We start from the raw sequence: 27,505 nt of genomic DNA, 5'->3' as shown, positions 1-27,505 counted from the left end.
AATTAAATTAAATGTTAAGAATATTTTTTAATTTTAAAAATATTAGAGACAAAAATTATATTTTATAACAATAATAATAATAATAATAATAATAATAATAATAATAATAATAATAATGGATATTAGATTAGATTATGGGTCCCATCATCATTTTCCAATCTTTTCTCTGATTTTACCCCCATAATATCTTTCTAGGGGGAAGGCGCGGACCACGCGTGTTAATACAAGCTTAGGCTCAGTTTAGACACCGAAAAATAAAAAAGTAGTTTAACATCTGCAAGGAACTTAAACTATACATAATTAGTACAACAGGTTTGGTCTGGTTAATGGAATGCCACTTGTGCAAATATCAGCTATGCTATGTTGGATATCAAAAGTTAAGGATAAGTGGCATGTACAAAAATCCATATAATTGAGAATAAAAAATGATTATATATCCCTATTCATAATTAAATTTTATAAAAAATTGTTACAACTCATTTATACTTAAAATTATATTTTATAAATAATATAAGCATGCTGAATTTATATTTAAAATCAAAACATAAATCATAGAATAATAATACTGTCGATGTATTTTCATAAAACAATTTGCATATGAATTTATTATAATTATTATGTATGTTGATGATTTAAATATCATTGAAATTCTTGAAAATATTTCAACAATTATAAAACTCTAAAAGAAGAGTTTGAGACTTAGAAAGACTAAATTTTATCTCAACCTGTAGATCGAACATACAAACAATAAGATCTTTATTCATCAAACAACTTACACAGAAAATATCTTGAAGATATTTTATATGGATAAATTACATTCATTAAGTAATCCATTGATCGTAAGATATTTGGATGTGAAAAATGATCAATTTTGTCCTAAAAAAAAAATGAAGATATACTTAATTCTAAAGTACCATATCTCAATGCTATTAGAGCACTAATATATCTTATTAATAATACACAACCTGACATATCATTTGCTGTGAATTTACTAGTAATGTATAGTTCCTCTCCAACTAGAAGACATTGGAATGGAATCAAACAGTTTTTTCGATATCTTCATATATAAGACTATTTTATCCATATGAATCCAAGTCATAATTAGTTGGTTATACAGACGCAGGATACTTGTCTGATCATACAAAGAAAGATTTTAAACAAGATGCCTATTCACATATGGTGCTACAGCTATATCATGGAGGTCTACAAAACAGACGATAACAGCAATATCCTCTAGTCATACTGAAATACTAGCGATGTATGAAGCAAGTCGCGAGTAGTTTTGGCTCAAGAGTTTAATTCAATATATTCTATCATCATGTGGACTGCTTGATTAGAAAATAGCTCCAACTATTCTATTTGAAGATAATACAACATGCATTGCTCAACTTAAGGGTGGATACATTAAAGGTGATAGAACAAAATATATTTCTTCTAAATTTTTTTTCATTTATGACCTTCAAAATCAAGGAACCATTGATGTCCAATAGATCTGTTTAAGCAATAATCTAGCAGATTTATTTATAAAGTCACATTCAAAATTCTCTTTTAAAAGATTGGTACATCAGATTAGGATGCGCCGATTTTGAAATATATTAAATAATGTTGATAAGATGGTGAGGCTGTACTCTTTTATATTTGGTCATATTTTTATTTTTATTGAGTTTTTCTTGATAAAATTTTTAATGAGACAGTTCTCATCATAAAGGATATTGTACTATTTTTTCTTTATTAAAATTTATGACATTGAATTTTTTCTTTAATAAAGTTTTCATGATGTATATTTCTAATGGACATCTAAAAAAAAGTATCGGAGTATCAATGCCCATCAATTAAACACCCACAATTAATTCCTCCAATCAAAACTATTTGAGCGGTTCTTTTAATGGTCGAACTCTGCAAAATTTTTAAAGTTGAACTGAATATTAATAAAATTTGAAAAGGTAAACTTTGTACATAAACTAAAGGGCAAATCACTATATTAAGTTAAGGAGAGCAAAAAATTACACAAATTTGCCAAACCAAAAATTATTTTATGAATCAACCGATACATATTTCTATATAGTTCGAATTAAGTTGTTTCGAACTTGATTTACATGTAATTCGAATCAACTTGATTCGAATTATACACAAACGCACACACCCACTAATTCGAATCAACTTGATTCAAATTACACACATACAATAATTCGAATCAGGTTGATTCGAATTACACCCTGATTTATTAAAAAAATTAATAATTTATTAAAAAATTTATTAAAAAAATAATAATTTAAAATTAAAAAAATATATTTTATTTCATACATTAAAAAAAAAGCTAACAAAATATTTAATTACGAGATTTTTTTAAAATATTAATGAGCTATCAATTCGAATTCCATACAATACTCTTTTGTCCATTTTTAATAGTTCATGAATATTTTTTAATAAAATTTTTTAAATTATATGGTGAGATATTACATAATTCGAATTACGCATGGAGAAGTTCAATCACTCTGATTCGAATTATATGGTGAGCAATTCGAATTATATACAATATTCTTCTGCTCATTCTTGATAGCTCATGAATATTTTTTAATAAATTTATTTTAATTATACCACAAAAAAATATTTTATTCTATGCAAAATAATAGAAAATGGCTTAAAAGATGTTAGGAGTATTATAAACATTTGTAATGACTTAGGACATTAAAGAAATACTCTACATAGTCTATAATAATTTAGAAATTAAAAAAAATATATTTTTATCATGTATTTACCTAAATCACTAGAATATTATAAACTTTATAGTACTCATAACATCTTTTAAGCCATTTTTTTAAAATTATTTTGTATAGAATAAAATATATTTTTTAATTATTTTGGATGGAATAAAATATTTTTTAATTTCTAAATTATTATTGACTATGTAGAGTATTTTATTTAAAATTTGTGTACATGCATGTATTTACCTAAGTCATTAGAACATTACAAATTTTTATAGTACTTCTAATATTTTTAAAGCCAATTTTTAAATTATTTTACATAGAATAAAATATTTTTTGTGGTATATTTAAAATAAATTTATTAAAAAATATTCATGAACTATCAAGAATGGACAGAAGAGTATTGTATAGAATTTGAATTGCTCGCCATATAATTCGAATCAGAGCGATTCGAACTTCCTCATGTGTAATTTGAATAATGTAATATCTCACCATATAATTTTAAAAAATTTATTAAAAAATATTCATGAACAGTTAAAAATGGACAAAAGATTATTGTATGGAATTCGAATTGATAGCTCATTAATATTTAAAAAAAATCTCGTAATTAAATATTTTATTAGCTTTTTTTTAATGTATGAAATAAAATATATTTTTTTAATTTTAAATTATTATTTTTTTAATAAATTTTTTAATAAATTATTAATTTTTTTAATAAATCAGAGTGTAATTCGAATCAACCTGATTCGAATTATTGTATGTGTGTAATTCGAATCAGGTTGATTCGAATTAGTGGGTGTGTGCGTTTGTGTATAATTCGAATCAAGTTGATTCGAATTACATGTAAATCAAGTTCGAAACAACTTAATTCGAACTATATAGAAATGTGTATCGGTTGATTCATGAAATAATTTTTGATTTGGCAGATTTGTGTAATTTTTTGCTCTCCTTGGCTTAATATAGTGATTTGCTCTAAACTAAACATTAATTTTTAAAAGATATACATATAAAATATTTTTATGCGAATATATATTCTGTAAAATAAATTTTAAGCCAATTTAGTATCCTCATCTGAAATATGTCTCCAAAATTGTTTGAAATTTACGAAATATATTTATAAATCAATAATAGAAATCAATCTCAAGATTTGGTTAAAAAAATTCGAATTTATTTCTTTTGAATAGTGTCAACATTATGTTCTACTTCTTATGGATGTACTTAGGTAGGCATATTAATTTGAAGTATGTGTAATATGTATATAATTTAGACACACGGGGGAGAAAAATTAAAGGATTTTATGAGTGGTTGCACATTTTAATTGCAGAGCTACTTTCAAAATTGTTACCACAATTAAAGATTTGTTTGGATGGATTTTTATAAAAAAAAATTAAAGTATTTTTTTAAATTTTTAAAAAATATAATTTTACATTTAAATATTTTATGTAAAAATATATTTTTATTTAACAGTTATATTTAGGTATAATAATATAAAAATATTTTTATTTATTTATTATATTTAAAATATCTTTTTTGAATAAGAATTTTTTAAAAAAAATATAAATTATATCTTTTAAAAAAATATTTTTTTGTAATTTTATTTTTATTAATAAAATACCAGAAAATTAAAAAAATATATATTTTTTTATTAAAAAAATCCTTTTTTTTTTGGGAAGGATAAGCCGAGGGCCCATGTTGTTCCATTAAATTACTCCTTAAGGTCCTAGCTAGCTAGTTCTAGTTGAAGAATAAATTGTAAAGTTTTTATTTTCAGTTTGAAAAAATTACAAAAAAGATTATTCTTCTCTATATATTCTTGGTACGAAGCATGCTGTTCCTTAGCCTCATCAGCACTGCGTACGACATATATAGATAGATATAATAGATAGATTTTCCATCGTACATATATAGAAAGAGACATTCTCAACAAATTAAATTATCAAATTGAAAGACATAAACAATTATATAATTTTATTAATTACTTTTAGAATATATATCAAAATTTTTAATTATATATATTCTCATCAATAATTGAATATTATAGTATTAATAATAATTCGATTTTTTTATGAATTTTTTATTTTTAAAAGTGTAACAAATAAATTAGGATATTAATTAAATATTTGTTGATAGTTAAAATTAAATTATAAACTATATAGTATATATATGAGGTAAGGATGATGATGATTCATTTCACCTTAAGTTATACATGGTTTGGTTAATCTAAAAATTAAATATATTTTTGAGTTAGTTAAAAATATAATTTGGTTAAATTAAATTAGTTTTATACGATAAAATTAGTTATTAATCGATTAGAAAATTTAAAATTAGTTTTTAATTGATTATAAAAATAAAAATCAATTTTAAAAAATAATCTTTTTTTTTTAAAACCAGTTAGAAAAATTAGATTTTTCAAAAACTAAAATTAAAAACCGGTTTCTATAAAAAAATTGATTAACTAATTTGATCACAAGAGTTGTATAAAATTTAGTTTTAGTTTTAGTTAATCGGTTAAAAACTCATTTTTAAAATTTAATTTTGATTAACTACTTTTTAATAATATGAATATAATTTTTAAAATTGTTTTATTAAATTGGTTAACTAAAATATGGTTATAAGTTTTTAATCGGTTAACCACAATTTGATTATTTTTTGTATACCCCTATTTAACATTAAAAGAGAGGGTAAAATTGTTCAAATTTGTCTTTAAAAAATTATTTTCTTTAAGTTAGTTTTTGAAAAAAAATAATCAAATTTATCTTTCAAAAATTTTAAATTAGTCATTTTTATTATTGACAATGTTACAAATTTACTAATATAGTAAGTTAAATGCATTTCATTTAATTTATACGACATACATTTACGCTATGTTGGTTATGGTGGAAAATAAGAGGGATTTGATATGGGAGAAAGAAATAGAAAGAAAATAAATATTTTTACTTGTTTGATTTTGAAAGAATATGGGAAGAAGGAAAAATATAACAGTAACAAAAAGTGACGTGGGTTCAGCAAAAACTTTTCTTCCCAACTAAGGGAGGAAAACGGAAGGAAAATTCATTTGGTCATTTTATTTTATTATTTCAAACACACTTATGGAAATTAAATTTTACTTCTATTTCTTTTTTTTTCTATTTTTTTATTCAATTTCTCTCTTTTCTATTTTTTTTCACTCTCAAACAAAATATTAGTAGTCTTAATCAATTGCTAATATAATAAATTTATGTAATTAGATTAAATCAATTTTAAATTGAGAGATATTTTCAGATATTTAAATTTTTTAATTTAAAATTAATTTAATTTAATTTTATAAATTTATTATCCTAGTAACTAATGTATTATGGTATTATTTAATGTGCAATATTAATAATTCTGATACCACAAATAATAAAAATGACAAATTTAATAAAGAATTTTTAAAAATTAATTTAAAAAATTTAATATTTTTTTAAAAAGGGATTGGACCATTTTCTAATTAAAGAGAGGTTAAAAGGTTTTGGAAATGAAGTGAAATTATATATATCATTTTACGTGTAGACCTAGAAGACGTGAGAAATGGGTTATGGATATTTTATTTATTTTATATATAGGAGCAAATACAGACCATAGGTATGTATATCAAGATGGAAAAAGGCGAATTAATATTACACGTATAAATGAAAAGGACCGCTATATCTATTCTAGAAGCCAAATAGATGATTATTTATTTTGAAGATTATTATTAATGATCTCATTTATTAATTAATAGTATTATTATTATTATTATTATTATTATTATTGAATAGCTAGAGAGGGCCCTCACAACTTACAAGTAATAATCAGAAAAAGCTGGCTACTAATAAAGCTTTCAAACGGATTCTGTATACCATAGTTTCTAGTAGTTTTGATTGTTGGGGCAAACTTACATGTTGTCCATCTTATTATTCACGAGCAATTTAGATTAGATGTCTGTATGTATATAATCATAACGGCAAGAATTGTGGTTTCAGAGAGAGAGAAAGAGAGAGAGAGAGAAACAATGATCTAAAGGTATGGAATATTTAGACTAACGTGATAAATTTCATGATTTTTCTTCTACACATCTTTTAGCAGAGATTGACTGTGAGGGAATCTCTCAGCCACATTCGAAATTTTATATTCAATTCCCGTCAGTTCTAAATAATTATCTACTTACAAATATTAACAATTTGTATTTCTTTATAAAATAACTATATTTTATTAACTGATTTTAAGGTACAAATTTATTGAGTGAATAAAAGAAAAAAAATAATAAAATAATTAATAATAATAATTTTATATATTTGATTAAATTTTTTTAAATAAAATTTTTTGACATATATAATTATAATTTATGATTGTTATGATTAAAGATATAATTATTTATGTTATTTTTTTTATAAATTTAAATTTTTAAAAAATTAGCATCATAACACGTCATCAGAACTTTGTCTCCAAAAAATTTAAAATTTGATTATTGATGAATTAAAAAAAACATAAAACAAATAAAAAAATAAGATCTATGTAAAAATTAAATAAATTAAAAAATGAATTTTTATTTAAAAATATAATAATTTATATTATTTTTTCATATATTTAAATAATATCGTAGTCATTTATTTATAACAGTAATTTTTGACCGGGTCAAATTAATCAATCTAGTGGAAATATTATAGCTGCATAAATAAATTTCTTCGTTTCCTAGCTTTGAATGTCATTGATGGCCACATACACATTAATAGCTAGTTCGGCTTACCGTAAAAAAGGAGCAAATTTCTCTTTTTGCGCTAGGAAATTTAGACATTATAATATATGCACATGCATTTGTATTCGTTTTCCTTGAAGCCTTTAAGAAACATAAACGTGGTTGTTCTCTTTTCTTTATGTAATTCAACTACCGTCACTTGTTATTTTGTTTGCTTCCCCACCTTATTATTCCAATATTATTCCTCCATAAAACTAAACCAGAAAAACTTTAAGATTCTTCACTGGTACATTGATTTAAACGAATTACATGTATTTATTCGTAAATTAAATATTGTACATTAATTTCACCTCCCCATTATTAGAACAACATTATATATAAAAGTCTCTATAAATTTTTCTGCAAGATAGCATTTATGTATATTTTTATTTTTCACTAACGTATTTGTGTGGCTTGTTTTTTTTTTTACACATATAATTATTCATACACGGCTTTGTACTATTAATTTAAATATTTAGAATAAATGTTTTTATAATATGATATCAAAATTTTTATGATTAAAAATCTGAAATTTAATCTTTATTATAAAAAAAGAAAAAAAGTAACATAAAATAAATAATTTAAAAAAAGCTCAACAAAAATCATACCAAATCAAATAAAAAAATATTTTTATATAAAAAATATAATGCTAAAAATATAACTGTTCATATATTCTTTTTCTATTATTTTAAATTTTTCAGACAAATAATTTTGTAACATCATAGTTTGAGTTTGTCGTTATTTTACTTATTAAAAAAAGTTGTGTAACCTTGCAATTAAATTACATGCTTCTTGTTATTTGAGTTTCAGGTTTTGTATAATGAATCTACCTAATAATCCATAAAATAAAATATACATAAAATTAAGAAAATAATAATAATAATAATAATAATAATAATAATAATAATAATAATAATAATAATAATAATAATAACCAATAGATAACTAAATAAAAAGGATATATAAATGTTTCTATATTGCATGGAATACTATTAGGAGTGTGTCATGATGAATATGGTGTCACTTAATAATAAAAATGATAAAAAAAATTAATATGACTAATTTAAAATTTTTAAATAACAAATTTGATTAAAAATATTTTTTAAGATGAATTTAAAAAAATTAATCTTTAAAAAATAAATTTCACCATTTACTCTATTTCTATGGAAAAGTTATTAGGTATAATGAAGTTTTTAAACATGGTATGCATGTATGTATGTATGGCTTGAATTAACCCACAATGTTATTCGTGGAAACAAGAAATGAAATCACATAGATTTGACCACTTGTAAGGAGGCATCACCACACCCACCATCCATGTCTATACTATACCCCACCTTCCTTCCCTCTCTCTCATCTATCTTTTCAGATAAAATCGCAGCTACCACTTACCACCACCTCCTTCCTTCCTTCCTTTCTTCCCTCCATCCCCTCTCCGTTGCCGTTTTCCTATTTCACATGTGAAAAAACCCTAGTTCAAATGAATTAAATGATGTATGTAGAGAGAGACACAGATGTATGCATCCGTGGGCTCCTTATTCCCCCTAAAACAAACTAAGCTATTTAGCTTCTCTACTTTTCTCTCTCTTGACCCATACTCTCTCTCATGAGTCATGAGTGATGATATTCTTGTAAATAGTGAGTTATAAGTAAGGAAATCTGTGAAGGCATCCTCACGTCTTTCCATTTTCTGCAATCCGTGTAATGGATTCGGGCAACAGTACCGCTGGGAGCATGCAGTCCTCAAGTAGTGGTGCTCCTGCTGATGAAGATTCGTACGACTCACACTCACACTCACACTCACGCGCCCAACAACAACCCCAACCCCATCATCATCATATTCTAAATCAGTTATCAACAACAACAACAACCACCCTTCACCACACCCACGCCCCTATCTTTGATCCTTTGTTATCATCATCATCAACAACTTCAACAACCTTCTTGGATCCATCATCATCTTCAATTCAAAGATCAAATCCAACAATAGTAAACAACCTCGACATGCCGTGGTACATCACACCGAGATCCGGACTCGACCAACCGGATCTTTCCACCGTCATGCCGCAATTCGCTGTTCCACCACCACCGCCGCCGCCGCCGCCGCCGCTACCAGCGTTGCTGCAGCAACAACAACAACAAGAAGCGCGCAGCAACGCAAACAGTAACAGCACGGTGGTTCGGAACCCGAAGAAGAGGTCGAGGGCTTCACGGCGAGCACCAACGACGGTTTTAACAACGGACACCACGAATTTCCGAGCTATGGTTCAAGAATTCACTGGTATTCCAGCACAGCCTTTCACTTCTTCTTCTTCTTCTCCTTTTCCAAGAACAAGGTTGGATCTCTTTGTTGGTGGCGGTTCTTCTTCTTCTTCTGCTGCTGCTGGTCCTCCTTATCTTCTTCGTCCATTTGCGCAGAAAGTTCCTCTACCGTCGTCGTTTCCTCAAACCAATTATAATTCTTCACCTTCTTCTTCGTTATCTTTTCCACCTTCTTCTTCCATGGTGATGAACAACATATTATTTGTTCCTAATTCTAACAATCCAATTAATAACAGCTACCAACAACTTCCTTCTTCTTCTTCCCCCCTTGGGCTTTTGAAACAGCATCAGCATCTTAATAATGTGAACATGAACAACATGCAAAACAACAACAACAACAACCCTGCATCGATTCTGAGCTTTCAATCGATTCTTCAAGCACAACAAATTAGGTACCCTTCTCCTTCTCCTTCAACTTCTCCCCTTGTTGTTGCATCGAAGGATCAAGAAACCTGTTTGGAGATTCCTCATCATCATAATCAGAGTAATAATAGTGGCACTGTTGACTCACATCTCAGAATGGGTGTGTTGGAGGAACAACTAGGATTCACTCGTGCGCATGTTAGCACCACCAACAACATCAGCAATGGAGGAGTGTTAGAGAAGGGAAGAACCGAAGGTATGGTGGAGTCATGGATCAATTGTTCTTCTGATTAAATTAAAGAGCACTCATGCATCATCATCATCATCAAAAACAAAACAAGAAAAGGATTATCGGAAGAGATTCATTCGCATATATAATTTCATTCACAACTGATGATTGTGCTTACCATGCTAGTAAGTAAAAAGAGAGAGACAGAGAGAGGAATCTTTCGTATTAGTACAATCTCATCTTAACCATGACCATCAAATTAATTTGTTACAATACTTTTTTTTAATTTTCTTTTATTATTATTATTATTATTTTTTCTTTTGGTCATTTGGGTCCCTTCAAATTATGTGTAAATAAGTAGCAGATAGTTTTTCCTTCTCTCTCTCTCTCTCTAAGCTAATCTTTTTTCTTTTCTTTTTTTTTTTTTTGAAATTTTAGATTGTGCTTAGCTTTGCGTTATATATACATGCATATATATAAATATACAAGAAAATTCTGGAGTCTTCAATGTTTATATTTTTGTTACTAATTAATTAATTAAACTTGTATGTGTTTATGCTAATTCATTGCATCGTTTTAATTTAGTTTCATGATAGATCTTGTTTTTATTAGTTCAGATATGGAGAATGTAGAATACTAGAATAGAATGTGCAGCAGTTAGTTGAATTGAACAAAAACAAATCCGTATGCATTTCTTGCTTCTGAATCTGATTCTTCACCTTCTATTCTTATTTTTTTTATTTTTTTTTAATTTTTTTGTATGGTTGGACATTTTGTCTGCTTCTTTACGTCCTCAACTATAATTTATGTTATTTTATTTTATTATAGTTTATAATACAACGCTAATTATAAAATTCCTTTAGATTCTAGGAGTAATTTGTGGCAAGATTTGGGGGGAATGGATCGCCGCCGCAATCGCATTTTTTCTTAAATATTAAAAAATGTTTTCCTAAATTATGATGACCTATGGAATTCAATTTATTTGCATGCATGGAAATTGATGCACAAAATTTTAATTTATTATTATATCAATAATATACATATTTGATTGAGTTATCTAATAGCTTAAAAATCTTATAGTTGCATTAATTAAAGTTTTGAAATCTTTATCATTAATAAAATGGTTGACACAAAACAACTACCCTTTAATCACGATATATATCCCACAAATCCTTATTTATAATGTAATTTTTAAAATCTAAATATAATACCACACCTATTATAGTTATATAAAATCTTTGAATAAAATAATTTCTCTACAGTTATGCCTGATTCTACCTCATGGCTATCAAATATCAATCAATTTCTTTCTTCAACATAATAATGGTACACACTACGATTCTAAAAAGAATTTAGATTTTAATATGAAAAATGAACTAATGAAGGTTATATATGTGGTAAGATTGCATTCTCTTTTCTATTATTATTACTTTTAATCTCAAGTAGGATTTTAATTATTTTAACTACTGTTTATTGATTTGGTTACGGAATAATTTAAATCAACAAATCATTCCTCACAAGACTTTAATAATAATATTTAATTGTCTTTTTCAAGTATATCATTATGTATATTTAACCATATATTAATAAATAAATGAAATATCTATCTTTTTTAAAAAAAAATGCAGACTATATTATAATAGATGCGAATCCTCTCATGTTCAAGATGATATGATATCATTATCTTTACGTTTATTCTGCTGTTAATTTAATTATTTTAAAAAACAAAATGGTAAATAGTCAATCAACAATTATTCAAGAGCTCTAACCTGTCTAGCTAGAAGAATTTGTGAAAGAATTCAAGAAAATATATGAAGGAAAGCAATGTTATTTAGTCAAGTTTAATGGTTATTAGTAAGTAATTCAATAATACTTGTTAAAAATCAGAAAAGACTAACGGTGCATTTAATTTGTATTTTTATTTTTAGTATTTTTTATTTTTAGAATTTTATAAAAGAAAAATAAAAAATAAAATTGAAAAACAGAATTTTATTAATAAATAATTAAGTAATACTTATTAAAATTGAGAAAAGATTAATAGCTAAACTACTAATTGCAAAAATACAGAATTTTTCGAATAAATACGGATTTTTCTCTTTTTTTTTCTTAAAAGAGAATCCGTAAATCTTTTTTTTTAGAATCGTCGTTACCACCATCACTACCATCTCCCTCTTTAGGGTAGTTATGTGCCCCTTTCTGTTCTCTTCTTCACTCCTCTTTTTCTTTTTGATTTCGGTTTTATTTTCTCTATCTCATCTTATAATTTTTTTTCTATGTTTTAAGTTCTAATAATTCCTTAATAGTAATATTTTTTTGTTGTATGTTTTTTTTTTTTGTAAAAGGTTTGTGTATCTTATATAGTTATTGAATCTTGGAGATTTTGAAAAGTACATTAATGGATGGTTGTCATTTTTAAAAGAACCTTTAATTTAATTTAAAATAGAAATAGGTTCAAAGTTTTTCAAAGAAAAGAAAAATATATTTTACAATGTTACAACACTTATTAAGTAAATTTAGAATCTCAAAAAAATTCATATCTAAGAATGATTTTAATGTTTAAAATTCTTTGTAACCGAAATTTGTATTTACTATCCAAGGGTTTATTTCAACATAGGTAACTTTTTTCTTTGTAAGTGTCACTTGTAAACAAACTCTTATTTGTAAGTGTCATCACTTTATAAATACTCTTATTTCATGTATGAAAAACCTAACTAACTAATTGCAAACACACATGGATAAAAGACTAGTTGTTAAGTAAATATATATAGGTACTTCAAGGAAGTAACTTACATTTAACCTCCCCCACCCCACACCCACAAAAGAATATATATAAAACAAACACTAATTTAAAATGGACAAAAACTTTGAATCTTGTTCATTCACGACAAAATATATATATATCTTAGAGAATTTTTTCTCTTAGATTTTGCTTTTGGATTTTAGACATTCTAAGCATATGTACGTATAGTAATAATCGATTCAAACCAAGTACACCCAAGTTTGGTCCAATTAGGGAATCAATTTTTTTCAAATTAAACTTATAATCTTTTAGAAAAAAATTTTAATGTATATAAAAATTCCCTACGAATCCCTGCAAAACAATTTTGGTTTCAAAAATAAAACCAAAAAAAAAAAGAAAAGAAAGAGAAGCAGTAGCCATCGATTTCGCTCCCCATCACTTTTTGTCCGTTTTTGATTTCACACCATACGCTTATATCTCCGAACAGGAAAGAGAAAAAGCAAAGTGGTACGCGTGCGTGTTCTATTACACTCATGAATGAGACGACTTTTTTTTTTCCATCTTTAATTTGATGGATTTAATGCATGTGAATTATATGATGTGGTTTAAAATCAAAATTCAAAATTCCTAATTGTACATTGAAGCATGTATGGAATGAGATTTCTTTATGGTAGTAGTGTTTGAGAATTAGTATATTTTGTGATTTATAGTTATTAATTAGTTATTATTAATATTTTTAATAATATAAAATTATATTTAATAATATAAGATTATATTTTTTTAATAATTAAATATTAGTTAAATTTTAATAAAAATGCTGAAGCCGATATTTCCTTTTTTATGATATTGTTATTTGTTTTGTGTTTGTTGGTGTCTATGCATGTGAGTAGGACCTTAATTAATAATGTCTTTAGCTAGAATAATTGAGTCCAAAATTTTTTATAGTATTTTTTGAATTTCTATCTCTGATAAAAAAAATTAAAATGTTAGTCAAACATGACATCGGCTATATATATGTATTGTGTTGGTCTGTCTAATATGCGGTCCTTCTACGCCGTGCCAAGACAGAAAATGTGGGAAATTCCAATAATAATAATAATAAGGACTATATTAGATAATCAATAATTTTTGTAAATAATATAAATAATTATTAATTAAATTAAAATATATTATATTTTTAAATTATTTATTTAAATTTTAATATTAGAATAATTATCTACACACTTAATAAAATGAACATTCGATATATCTATTGTTCACATTATTTAATATTTTTTATTGTCTACCTATATTTTTTTAATAATAATAATAATTAAACTGCATAATTTAACCTCATTTTTCTCATTCCAAAAAATAATAAAATAATTACCAAAATCTCATGGAGGGAGGATAGTTGCATTTTACTAGTCTTTTTTCCTACCTATATTGAGAGGAACCATAACGGTGATAATGTAAACTATGTTACAATATCAGAATTAAATTGAAGATTTTACATTAGTAATATAATAAATATTAATACTAGCATCTTGTTGGCCACTCCATCATGATCATTAAGCTGCCTTTTTATTAATTAATTAAGGAAAAGTATAGGGTACCAATATATTATTCGTCAATTTCTGCCAACTTTTATTTATATTTGTGTTTCATGGAAGTGTGTTAGTAGATATGTCTAATAATTAATATATTTTAAATACATATATAAAGAAACACATCCAGAAAATATATTTATAAAGACACTTCTATTAAACACAATTATAAAAAAGACATTTTTATTAGACACATCTACGAATACACTTCCATGAAACACAATTATAAATAAGAGTTGGCAGAAGTTGGAAGATATGCTGTTGGTAACGTAGCGGAACCGATTAATTAAAAGTTACAAATTCATGATATTATACTGAGAAGACAGTTAGTTGAAAGTTAGTTACTCATATCTTGTATATAGAGTAGTAGATTTTGCTTCAGCAAGATAGAGAAGCTATACAATTGCATGCACACTTTCTTGTTGCTCACACTGGACTTTGGTTGTTACTGTCAACTCCTCTGTGGTGAAGTTTCTATGTATGTGTTTGCTTTCACTAACCCAGGTGAAAATGGACATGAGGTAGGTAGATGATTCACTATTTTCCTCATCAGAGTTTAGATCACTCCTTAGACCTCCATACCCTTCCTTAGCCTCATACAAGACAAGGGGGATAATGCTCTCTCTAAGATATTCACCATCCATTCACTGATAAATAAAAAATGTAAATTTATTTTTAGTGAATCCTTATCGGTATCACATATCATGATACATATATACTTACACAATGTATAGGTCAATATAATATTATTTTATATTTTCAATATACCTAACAATTTTTTTTTTTCAATTTCTTTTCTTGTATATGTGGTTGTAACTAACATAATAAACGGCTGAATGTATGGCTTTTTTAATTGTGGCGCGGAAAAGTCTGTGTGCTATCAAAGAAACTATAGTAATGCTCATTAGAGCACTCATCATGCCATAAAGGATCCAACCATGATTATTGTAACTTGTTTCAATCCGTAGCCCCTCTCTATATAGCTATATTTATTATATTTTTATGTTATATCTATAATTATAAGTATGTACTTCAGTATGGTACATTTAAATTGATCTGAAAAAGTAAAGAATACAGTTGAATTACATTTAAATTGACATGAAAAAGTAAAGAATAATACAGTTGAGTTACTTTTCTTTCAAAGCATATAACTTTTTATAAATTTAAATTTTATCTAAAAATCTGTCGTTTATCAATAAATTATTATATACACAACAATATATAATTATTGTAACGTATTTTAATTCATAGTCTTCTTTCTGTATAGTTATATCTATTATATTTTTATGCCATATTTATAATTATATTTACATATGACACATTTAAATTGATATGAGAAATTAAAAGATATAATTAAATTTTTTGGTTTTTATTTTTTTTTTAAGGTATGCAATTCATTGTTAATTTAAAAATTATTTAAAAATTTATCACTTGTCAATAAATTACTATATACATAAGACATAATTATTGTAACTTGTTGCAATTCGTAGCCCTTCTCTATATAGCTATATCTACTATGTTTTTATACCATATTTATAATTATAAGTACATATGGTACATTTAAATTGATATGAAAAAGTAAAGAATACAGATGAGTTACTTTCTTTCAAAGTATATAATTTATTATAAATTTAAATTTATTTAAGAATCTGTCACTTATCAATAAATTATTATATACATAATATATCGTTATTGTAACTTATTTTAATCCGTAACATTTTCTCTATATAGTTATATCTATTATATTTTTATGTCATATTTAAAATTTAAAAATATTTGGTAACAAAAAAAATTAGACAAAAATAGATATAACTTGTCTTATTTAATATTTATTAATTATTGTGATAATTATTGAATACTAAATAAGACAAATTCCGGCTATTTTTTTTTATTTTTCTAGCATTACCCAAAACTTGTCTTATTTAACATTTATTAATTGTCACAACAATTAATAAATACTAAATAAGACAAATTATAATTGTTTTTAACTAATTTTCTTTACTTACCAAACATTTCTAATTTATAATTATACATACATATGATACATTCAAATTGATATGAGAAATTAAAGGATACAGTTGAATTTTTTTGTTTTTATTTTTTTTAAGGTATAAAATTCATTGTAGATTTAAAATTTATTTATAAAGATCTATCATTTGCTAATAAATTGCTATATACATAAGACATAATTATTGTAATTTGTTGCAATCCCCAACCCTTCTTTATATAGCTATATCTACTATATTTTTATGCCGTATTTATGATTATAAGTACATATGGTACATTTAAATTGATATAAAAAAGTAAAGAATATAGTTGAGTTACTTTTTCTTCGAAGTATATAATTCATATTATAGATTTAAATTTTATTTAAGAATCTGTCATTTATCAATAAATTGTTATATACACAATATATCATTATTGTAACTTATTCTAATCCGTAGCATTCTTTTTGTATAGTCATATCTATTATAATTTTAGCCATATTTATAATTTAAAAATGTTTAATAATCAAAGAAAATTAGACAAAAATATATATAATTTGTCTGATTTAGCATTTATTAATTATTGCGATAATTAATGAATACTAAATAAAACAAGTTTTGGCTGCTTTTTTTTTAAATTTTTCTAGCATTATAATTATACATACATATAACACATTTAAATTGATATGAGAAATTAAAGCATACAGTTGGATTTTTTGGTTTTATTTTTTTTAAGGTATGTAATTCATTGTAATTTAAAATTTATTTAATAATTTATCATTTGCCAATAAATTACTATATACACAAGACATAATTATTGTAACTTGTTTCAATTCGCATTTCTCTTTATATAGCTACATCTACTATATCTTTATGCCATATTTATAATTATAGATACATATAACACATTCAAATTGATATGAGAAATTAAAGAATATAGTTGACTTATTCATTTGTTTTTTTAAGGTATGTAATTCATTGTAGATTTAACTTTATCTAAGAGTCTGTCACTTATAAAAAAATTGCTATATATACAAAACAAGATTATTGTAACTTGTTTCAATCCGTAGCTCTCTTTATATAGTTATATCTATTATATCTTTATGCCATATTTATAATTATACATACGTATGACACATTTAAATTGATATAAGAAATTAAAAGAAACAGTTAAATTTTTGTTTTTTTTTTTTCAAGGTATATAATTTATTGTAAATTTAATTTTTATTTAAGGGTCTATTATTTATCAATAAATTACTATATGCACAAGACAAAATTATTGTAATTTGTTTAATTTGCAACCCTCTCTCTATATAGCTATATCTACTATATTTTTATGTCATATTTATAATTATACGTACTTATGACACATTTAAATTGATATGAGAAATTAAAGGATACAATTGAATTTTGTTTTTCAAGGTATGCAATTTATTGTAGATTTAAATTTTATTAAAGATCTGTCACTTACTAATAAATTGCTATAATGCTATATACACAAGATAAGATTATTGTAATAACTTGTTCTAATCCGCATCTCTCTCTCTATATATAGCTATAGAGTAATGCTAGGTAGTTAAAATATTATAGATAATAAATAAAAATACATGATCAATAATATTTGTACTTATAAGAGAGTGTGAATCACTCTTCGAACTTAATTGACACAATTAATTTCTTTTTATAGCTATCTTCTCTTATTTAATTACACTAAAAGTCAATTCTAAATTTAATGTGAATTAAATCTCAAAAAATTCTCTTTCATTATTATTATTACATTTATAATTCTATAATTTTTTTCCAAATAAATATTTTAAATGTTGATATTTTTAATCCTAAAAAAAGTCTCAAATCACTTCAATAGTCAATACATTTTATAAAAAATAAAAAATCTTAAATTTGATTAATTTCTATTTATTGAAAATAAAAAATGTTTAAAATTATTAGTTTTTTATCTACAAAATAAAATAATAAATAATAAATTAACACCAATTCATTAATTATAGGTATTATGTGTTTAAAATTATATATAGATGTTACACATATAAAATTATGGATGTTAAATTAAAAAATTTTAACAACTTTTACTATACAACTCATAATTTATATATGGACTATTAAAAAATAAAATTAAAAAATAAAATATAAACAAAAATTAAAAAATAAAATTTTAATAATAATTATTAATTCATTATATTAAAATTAATAAATAAACATACATATGAATATTAAATAAAAAAGTATTAAAATAACTAAAATATGATCCATTAGTATTCATATGAGATAATAATTTAAAAAATACAATAAGATGTATAGTTTAAAATTTGATAATATTAATAGTAAAAATTTATCAATTATGGACATTATATGTATAAAATTATGAATATCATGAGTATAAAATTATACATGTTATTAATATGAAATTATGAATATTATGTATATGAACTTATAAATGTTATGAATAAATTTGTCAATTGAATAAATTAATTTAAGTATTTGATATTTTTTTCAAATCCAATTATGATAAAACTTGAAAATATTTGTGTTAAAAAATCATAATAAATCACTATTCCACTTTGAAAATATGAAACAAATATTAGGTAAGTGAGACAATAAATTAGTGATTATAAAAAAATTAAAATTAATGATAATTAAAATTTAGATTACTCCAACCGCTATAATGTTAAGTAGGTGAGGGAAATAATAGGAAACAATAAATTAGTAGTTATAAAGAAAAATCAATTAACATTAAGAGTACTGCTACACATATAAGTCTTTTTGGCATACAAGTCACTTACATAACGCGCGCGTGTCACGTTGTTTCTCTTTGTATCCGCGTTCCTCTTCCTTCTTCTTTTCCTTCTTCTTTGTGTTTCTCCTCCTTTTTCTTCGCATGTTTCATCTTTATCGTCATTTTTTTATTACTGTTGTTGTTGCTGTATTTTTTTTCCTCCTCCTTCTATTGATAATTTTGCAGCATTATATATTTTTTTCTTCTTTGTTTGATTTTTTCCTCCAAGAAGAATTATAAGAATATGAAATAAGAAGATGAAGAAAAAGAAGCAGCAGAAGATGAGGAGGAGGAAGAAAAAGAATTTTGAATTATGCAGAACTTATCAGCACACATACACCGAAAATTCTTAAACAATACACTCGAATATCTTCGTGTTACATCAAAATTTGGTGCAAATATAGAAAAATATTTTCGCTGCATTTTTTCTTCTTTTTTTCCTTATTTTTTTTTTCTTTTAGTTGAATGAATGTAAGTTCATCCTTTTTCAAGTAATTTTGCAGTATTATGTGTTTCTTCTTCTTCTTTATTTGATTTTTTTGTTTTTATTCTTGTTAAAAGAGTAAAACAAGAAGAAACTTGAGAAGATAAAACAAAAAAAAAAGATTAATAAGAAAAAAAAGAAGCTGATGATGATGATGAAAAAGAAAAAGAAGCATTAGAAGATGAGGAGGAAGGAGAAAAAGAGTTTTGAATTATGTAGAACTTATCAGCACATATATACCGAAAATTCTTAAATAATACACCCAAATATTTTCGTGTTACACCCAAATTCGCTGTAAATACAGAAAAATATTTTCTTTAATGCAGAACTTTTACATTACATTCAATTCAAACCATCAACGATGAAATATTATTTACCTACAGAATCATAAACTACTAATGAAAAAATTAACTAGAATTGAACCATAACTCAACCACTTGATTGGATTCAAAACAATAATCAATTTTCTTCTGGTTCAATTGACAATCTGAACTTGAATTATTCATTATCTTCAATAACAAGATAACTGATGATGGAGGAGAAGGAGGAAAAGGAAGGAGGAGAAGAAATTCCAATGAAAAAAGGAGGAAGAGGAGGAGGAGGAGGTGGTGGTATTGATAACGACGATAACGAAAGAGAAAAATAACAAAGAAGAAAAAGAACGTACAGTAACGACACAAAAAAAAACGTGCGCGTGTAAATATAAATGACTTGTATAAACTTGTATAAAAAAAATACTTATATGCGGAGAATAATTATAACATTAATGACATTCAAAGTATATTATTATGATTAGTCTTTAATGCAATAGTATATATGAAAATCAAATTATAAAAGATCATATTAATATATATATAATATGTACATCCTAATAGTTAGAAATATAATGTGATAAGTTGAGGGATAAGAGAGTAAGATAAAAAATCAAAACGTAAAGAAGTTATATAAATGAAGTCAAATTAATAATTTTTTAGCTAATTATGACTGAATTATTTTAATTCTAAATTTTTTTCATGACATATTTAAATTGATATGAGAAATTAAAGGATACAGTTGGTTTTTTTAATTTTTTTTCAAGGTATGTAATTTATTATAAATTTAAATTTTATTTAAGCTAAGGATCCGCTACTTACTAATAAATTACTATATATTAAGAGTTATGTTATGTGTATATTAAAATTAGTCATCAAAATTAGTTATCAGTATAAAATATATGTTAAAATATAAATACACATCGAAAATAAATTAAATTACACATATATTTATACACAAATATATTAGTGACTGATTTTAGTAACTAATTTTAGTATACAAATAATATTTTTATACAGAAAATATGCGTACATATGATACGTTCAAATTGATATGAGAAAATAAAAGCTACAGTTGAATTTTTTATTATTTCTCACCGATATAATTATTGTAACTTATTTCAATGATGTTTGCAAGTTACTATAAAAAGTAATTTAAGCAAAAATTAGATACCGAACAAAAGGTATCATAGAATTGGCCTATTCTAATATGCAATCCTCTCTCAATATAACTATATCTACTATACCTTTATGCCATATTTATAATTATACATATAACATACGACACATTTAAATTGATATGAGAAATTAAAGGCTATAGTTAGATTTTTTTTATAGTATATATTTTTTAGTTTTGTATGACAAGAACTAATCTATTGTAGATTTAAATTTTATTTAAAAATTTGTTATTGATTAATAAATTATTATATATACAAGACATGATTATTGTAACTTGTTTCAATCCGTAACCTTTTTTTATATAATTATATCTACTATATCTTTATACCTTATTTATAATTATAAGTATACATATCAACATATAATACATTTAAATTGATATGAGAAATTAAAGGATATTGTTAGATTTTTTTTTTCATGGTATGTATTTTTTAGTTTCATATGACAAGAACTAATTCATGGTAAATTTAAATTTCATTTTACTAATTAATAAATCATTGTATATATACACAAGACAAAATTTAAATTTTTGATATTTAATTAAACAAATAAATGAATTAATTAATTTATTAATTTAAATTGATTGGATAATTAGTACTCTTTTTAAGATAGAATAACTATCAATATTGAATTCAATTTTTTAATCCAAGATTATTAAAAAGAGCCCTTAAATTTGACGCATTACAGCCATTTAATTAGTATAATGTTTTTAAAATTTTAAAAACCTCTAATACTATTGACTTGAAAAGATAGGCTTAAATTTGAATTATGGAAATGTCAGATTTCAAGCACTACTCATTAAGAATAATGGTTAACTAATCATAGTTTATTTATTTGTGAAGTAGTTATAAAGTGGCTATGCATGAAATGGCCGACCGGGGATATTATGATTATATTCATCCAAAAGTTAGTAATCTTTTTTCACTTTCATTGATTGATTAGATCATGATCTTTTTTCATTTTCACCTTTGGGTTTAAAATTGGAATGATATGATAAGAGACATGATAGGTGGAAGGTGTTGCCTTTACTTTTTTTTTATTTTAAAATTCGGATTAAAGGTTAGACATATATAAAACCATGGGAGGTAACTTTCACAAAAGAGGTATGGACTTTTAACATTTAACTCTTTATAAACTTTAAAAAGGACTTTATGGAAATTTAAATAAAACTCAAATGATTAGGCATCGGATTTTGGGAGATTTGTTAGGGAGAATGGTTTTTGTGTGATTGATTGGCATTTGGCTGGCCTTTCACATACATTTGATTTAGCAATTTAGAGCATCATGGTGGCCCATACCAATGAACACAAAACTTTCACTTCCTATTTAGTAATGATGTTATTTATTTATTTATTGGCACTCTACTATACAGATTAAAATTGTATAGAGAAATAATATAAATTTTTTTATAATTATTTTTTATTATATTATTATTATTCAAAGTGTGAGTCTTAATTTCTTAAGTACTATTTCTATCATAAAAAAAAATCTATAAACTCACATTTTTACCCTATAATTCACCTTTATTTATTTATTTATTGAAACACAAATAGATCTGCTATCAAAAATTTAACTAATCTAATCCTAAATCTTAAAGTCATGTATAGAAAAACGATAATGCTAGAAAAATAAAAAACAATTAGCCTAAATAATTTAAATTTATTTTATTAAAAATATTTGATAATAAAAAAATTAACTAAAAACATTCAAAACTTATTTTATTTAGTATTTGTTTATTATAAAATATATTAAATAAAACTAAAAATAATAAATTTTAATATTTTTTACTAATATTTTTTTGTTACCAAATATTTTTAATAAAAAAAAATTAAGAATTTGTCTAATATTTTTTTTCCATGTAATGATGGTTTCTTCTCCCCACACACTACCTCCCTTTCTTCATTCGGACCACAAAGACAATGCAATGTGCAAAAAGAAAGGAAAAATTGTGTTTGTACCACTTTTTTTATATTTTGTGTATTTTTATTTTATAATATAAAAAATAAACATGTTATTTGTTTCATTTTTATTAATTAATTTTAGTAAAAAATATATAAAAAAATAACAAATATAATATCCCTCACAACAAAAGGGCCTCTTTAATTTCTCTCACTCTCTCTCTCCTCTGAGAAAAGCTCTCAAAGACACACTGCCCTACAATTTTGAGCCAAAACTCAAAAAGATGAACAGCTTTTGGCATCCTCGCCAAAAAGGCTGCACTATTAATTTTCTTTTTCTCTCTTTGCTTGTATCCATTCCCTCTACAGAGATAAAGCATCCATTCAAGTACCTGATGCCAGAAAATGACAAACCTATATGAAAAAAAATAAAATAAAAAATTATGAGTATATACACGCACATCGTTTTAAAGAGATTACAAAAATTTATACATCAATAATAATGCCACAACGTGCAATTTAGAGAAAGTTTCACAAACTTGTTTTACTAAAAACTAAAGCGGTTAAAAAAAGTGAGTATTGAGATTTGAGAGACATTTGCAAAATGCAAATTCTTATTCTTAATTACCATCATTGACCTCCGTTGCACTTATTAGTTATTAGGTGATCCTTACACATCAATTAAGGAATTTAATTTAAGAATTAATTAAAAAATTAAAGAGTTTAATAAAATACTCTTTATTAAGACAATATTCATAATTCAATCACTAGTGATATCTCATAAAGAATATATGCTACTATAAATAGATTAAATTAATTATTCTTTACAATTTTAATTATTCTACTATATGATATATACAATTATTATACATAGAGCATTATATATGTATTAATGTATTTATGTATGTATGCACGTATACATCCATTCCAGCCCTAAAGTTCAATTGATAGATCGAATTTATGCACAGTAGACATGTTTGTTTTTAGAAACTTTTCCTCTGTATGTTGATGGATATAAGTTAAAGTAATAAGATGCATGACCCCAGCAACTAGTTTTTACTCATGGAAATTGCCAATTGCTCTTTTTTACTCACAAAAGTCAACGGGAGGTGCAAACACTTTTCTTTTAGTTTTTTTCTTTTTTCTTTTTTTGGCACTTATATATATATATAGAAGAAAGAACCAGCATGAAATCTCTTCTTTAATCATTATCTTACGGTAATATGATTTTAGTGAATAGAGGAAACACAGACACTCAAAAAATTTGCATCAATATAATATACACGTGTTGTCTACTACTTCATGTGTTTGGCAAATTGGAAATCTACCTTAATTTGCGGCTTCTTGATTGTTTCATTTATATTAGTACCTATATACAAATCTTTTTTGGTTTAGACATAAGAGTCTTTTTTGTTAATAATAGTATTAATATATATCATAAAATCAGTCATCCCAAAAATTTAAACTAATAGACAACTAATTATATCTCTAATAAAACAATTGAATATGTTAGTAATTTTTTCTCTAATTCAGTATTAAATACCTTCATCACTATCTATCTCTCTTGATCAAAGTTATAATAATGTGTGCATACGATTATATTTTAAAAAGAGAGGTGTTATATTTTTGTATATTTTTTGTATTTTTTATTTTTGGTAATGAAATGAATGATAAAAAGTGAGACAAAAATAAAAGTTTATCTTTTATAATTTATACTATCAAAAATGTACAAAATAAATATTAAAATATATACAAAAAATATTATAGACCCACCATTCTCCTGTGACATGTGCTAAGCTATTAGTTGTTGCCTAGAAAAGCCTCGAAAAAAATACGGTGTATGTATATACTTGTTTGAAATTATCTATATTCATCCATCACATTAACGTTAAAGTTAATTATAGTGTAAAAATGTAAATTTATACAGAAATTATAGATATTCATTTTAAATTTTACAAATTATTATTTAATAATACTAATGACACTGTTGATACACATGTGTAACTATTTTCAACCACAAAAATATAATCTGTATAAAATAAATCTTTATAGTAGTGTTTTTTGCATGCTAATTATTTGTTTACGTAATAATGTATTTGATGAATAAAAAAAATCAAGAAATTATCAGTTAAAATAGTATTTATAACCAATAGTGAGTTAACATAAATCAGACCACAAACGACTTTTGAAAAGGAATACTATTGGGTGTCCAAAAGTAGTGAATTGGAAGAGAGAGAGAGAGAGAGAGCATACACATCTATTTTATGTCTATACATACGTTCTTAAAATAAATGCTGATGTAGTTGTATATGTTGATCTAGCATTTTCTTTATTATAAAGTATAGACTTATAATTTATAAATAAAGTTTGCAGTGAAATTAATAATAAAGAAAAAAGTAGTAACTATTTGTCTCTTAATATATTCATTATAATAAGCCTACTTTGTGAATTGAAATTGAATATAATACATCGTGTCTTAGTATATATAAAAAAATAAACCATATCAAGTAGTTGCATTAATCAAAAGATTATTAAAAAAAGTTAATAATTCCGAAATCATTGAGACTATGAAAAAGTCATGCATCTCAAATCAAGGAGATTAGTTGTGGTAGTTGTTGTTGTTACTTCATTACTACTATATATGCATTGTCATCCCTAGTTTTCTCACACTATCTTATATAATGAGTAAGTGGGTCAGGGGTGATTTTCATGAACCCTACTATGTCTGCCACTATCCTTTATTTTCAGTAACCCCAGCCATTCAAATAATAATGCTCATACCGCCCATTGTCCATTGCCTCGCCTTTTTTTTATTTAACGATATCGTCTGCTCTAATAGGTGAAAGACTAATCTTTGCAGGTCTGAACTTTATTTAAAAGTTTATTTTTAGTTAATAAATTATAAAATACATAAAATGAGATTCAAACTATCAATATTTATTTAAATAGGTTAGTAAATTAATCATTCAATTAATTTAAATTAATTGTATTAGTCTCTCTGTATATATCTACTTTGTTACAATTTTTCAACATAAAGAAATTAAAGACAACAAAAAAAATAATATATGTAAAAGTATCAAGTATTTCAGAACTATGCTGGCATGGATTTTATTCTTGGGTTTACAATGTTGCGCAGATTATATGATGCCCGACAAGAATTATGATTTATAGGAGAATTATGCTATGTTTTAGGACAAGAAATCAAATTACACTCTCAATAAGTTAAAATATAAAATTGATTGAATAGACCTTTTACTTGTATATTGCTTAAGAAAATTTCAAATATATATATATATATATATATATATATATATTTGAAAATGTAAGAACTTTAACTACTCATCTCTATTTCTATTACATTGTCCATAAAGTATGGAATTCTGGTTCTCCTGATCTTGTTAGGAGCCAATCAGCCGTTTAGAAAGAAGTGCGGAAAAGAAGTCTTTGGAAACATTTTCGTTTAAGAAAAGGAAACTTGAAGTGTATTCCAATAGTTAGGGGTGCATATGGTTCGACCATCTTAAAGATTCGGTTCAGTTCTAAATATTTTGGAAATTAATTTGGTGTGATTTTATTGAATTTATGATCGAGTAAGAATCTCAAAAATAGATCCGATCATTATTTAGAATTGGGTCCGGATCTAAACAAATCCAACTTCACCCAATCCATGTACACTCTAAAAAGACTAAAAAAAAAGTATATATGTTATAAATTAATTTCAATATTATGTTATATTTATTATAAGTTTAATATTTTATTTTTAATCATACTTGTTGAATTAGAAAATAGATCAAAGAAGTATGAAATTAGAATTCATGGACAAATTCAAGTTCAAATATAGATATTAATTTTTCGGTAATAAGTATGTTTTTTTCTTCTTTATAAATAAGTACATCATAATTTTTTGACATAAAGTTTATCAAGACTCGCACTTCACCGGGTTAGACCCGGTTTTAGCGTGACCCGAAAGTAGTAAGATTTTACTGGGTTTAGGGCCGGATAAATGTTTCAAAAATAGATCTAGTCATTATTTAGGGTCGGGTCTAGGTCAAAGCGAACCTGACTTCACACGACCCATGTACACCCCCTATCAACAGTATTCAAAAATCGTTGGAATAGTTTGATGGCTCACATCTCAAAGAAAATACTACAAGAAACAGTGTAATTATCAACGCCA

The 27,505-nt window shown here is 24.7% G+C and overlaps 1 protein-coding gene across 1 annotated transcript; it reads left to right on the top strand.

The window, feature by feature from the left end:
• The first annotated feature begins 8,765 nt into the window (after window positions 1-8,765).
• Window positions 8,766-11,045, top strand: LOC130958040 (uncharacterized). Its single transcript, XM_057884927.1, has 2 exons — window positions 8,766-10,154; window positions 10,281-11,045. Exons 1-2 carry the CDS (start codon window positions 9,145-9,147, stop codon window positions 10,417-10,419), a joined length of 1,149 nt encoding a protein of 382 aa, XP_057740910.1. The 5' UTR covers window positions 8,766-9,144; the 3' UTR covers window positions 10,420-11,045.
• The last annotated feature ends 16,460 nt before the right edge of the window (window positions 11,046-27,505 follow it).

Source organism: Arachis stenosperma, chromosome 10 (genome assembly GCF_014773155.1).
Source record: "Arachis stenosperma cultivar V10309 chromosome 10, arast.V10309.gnm1.PFL2, whole genome shotgun sequence".
Lineage (NCBI taxonomy): Eukaryota > Viridiplantae > Streptophyta > Magnoliopsida > Fabales > Fabaceae > Arachis > Arachis stenosperma.
Note: the sequence above shows the minus strand (reverse complement) of the source record. Positions and strands in the feature narration are given on the sequence as shown.

Excerpts from the sequence above, each read along its gene's own strand:
- LOC130958040 (XM_057884927.1), top strand. The coding sequence starts at position 9,145 with ATGGATTCGGGCAACAGTACCGCTGGGAGCATGCAGTCCTCAAGTAGT. Across the intron at positions 10,155-10,280 it reads CTTCAAGCACAACAAATTAG|AATGGGTGTGTTGGAGGAAC; the intron begins GTACCCTTCTCC and ends CTCACATCTCAG.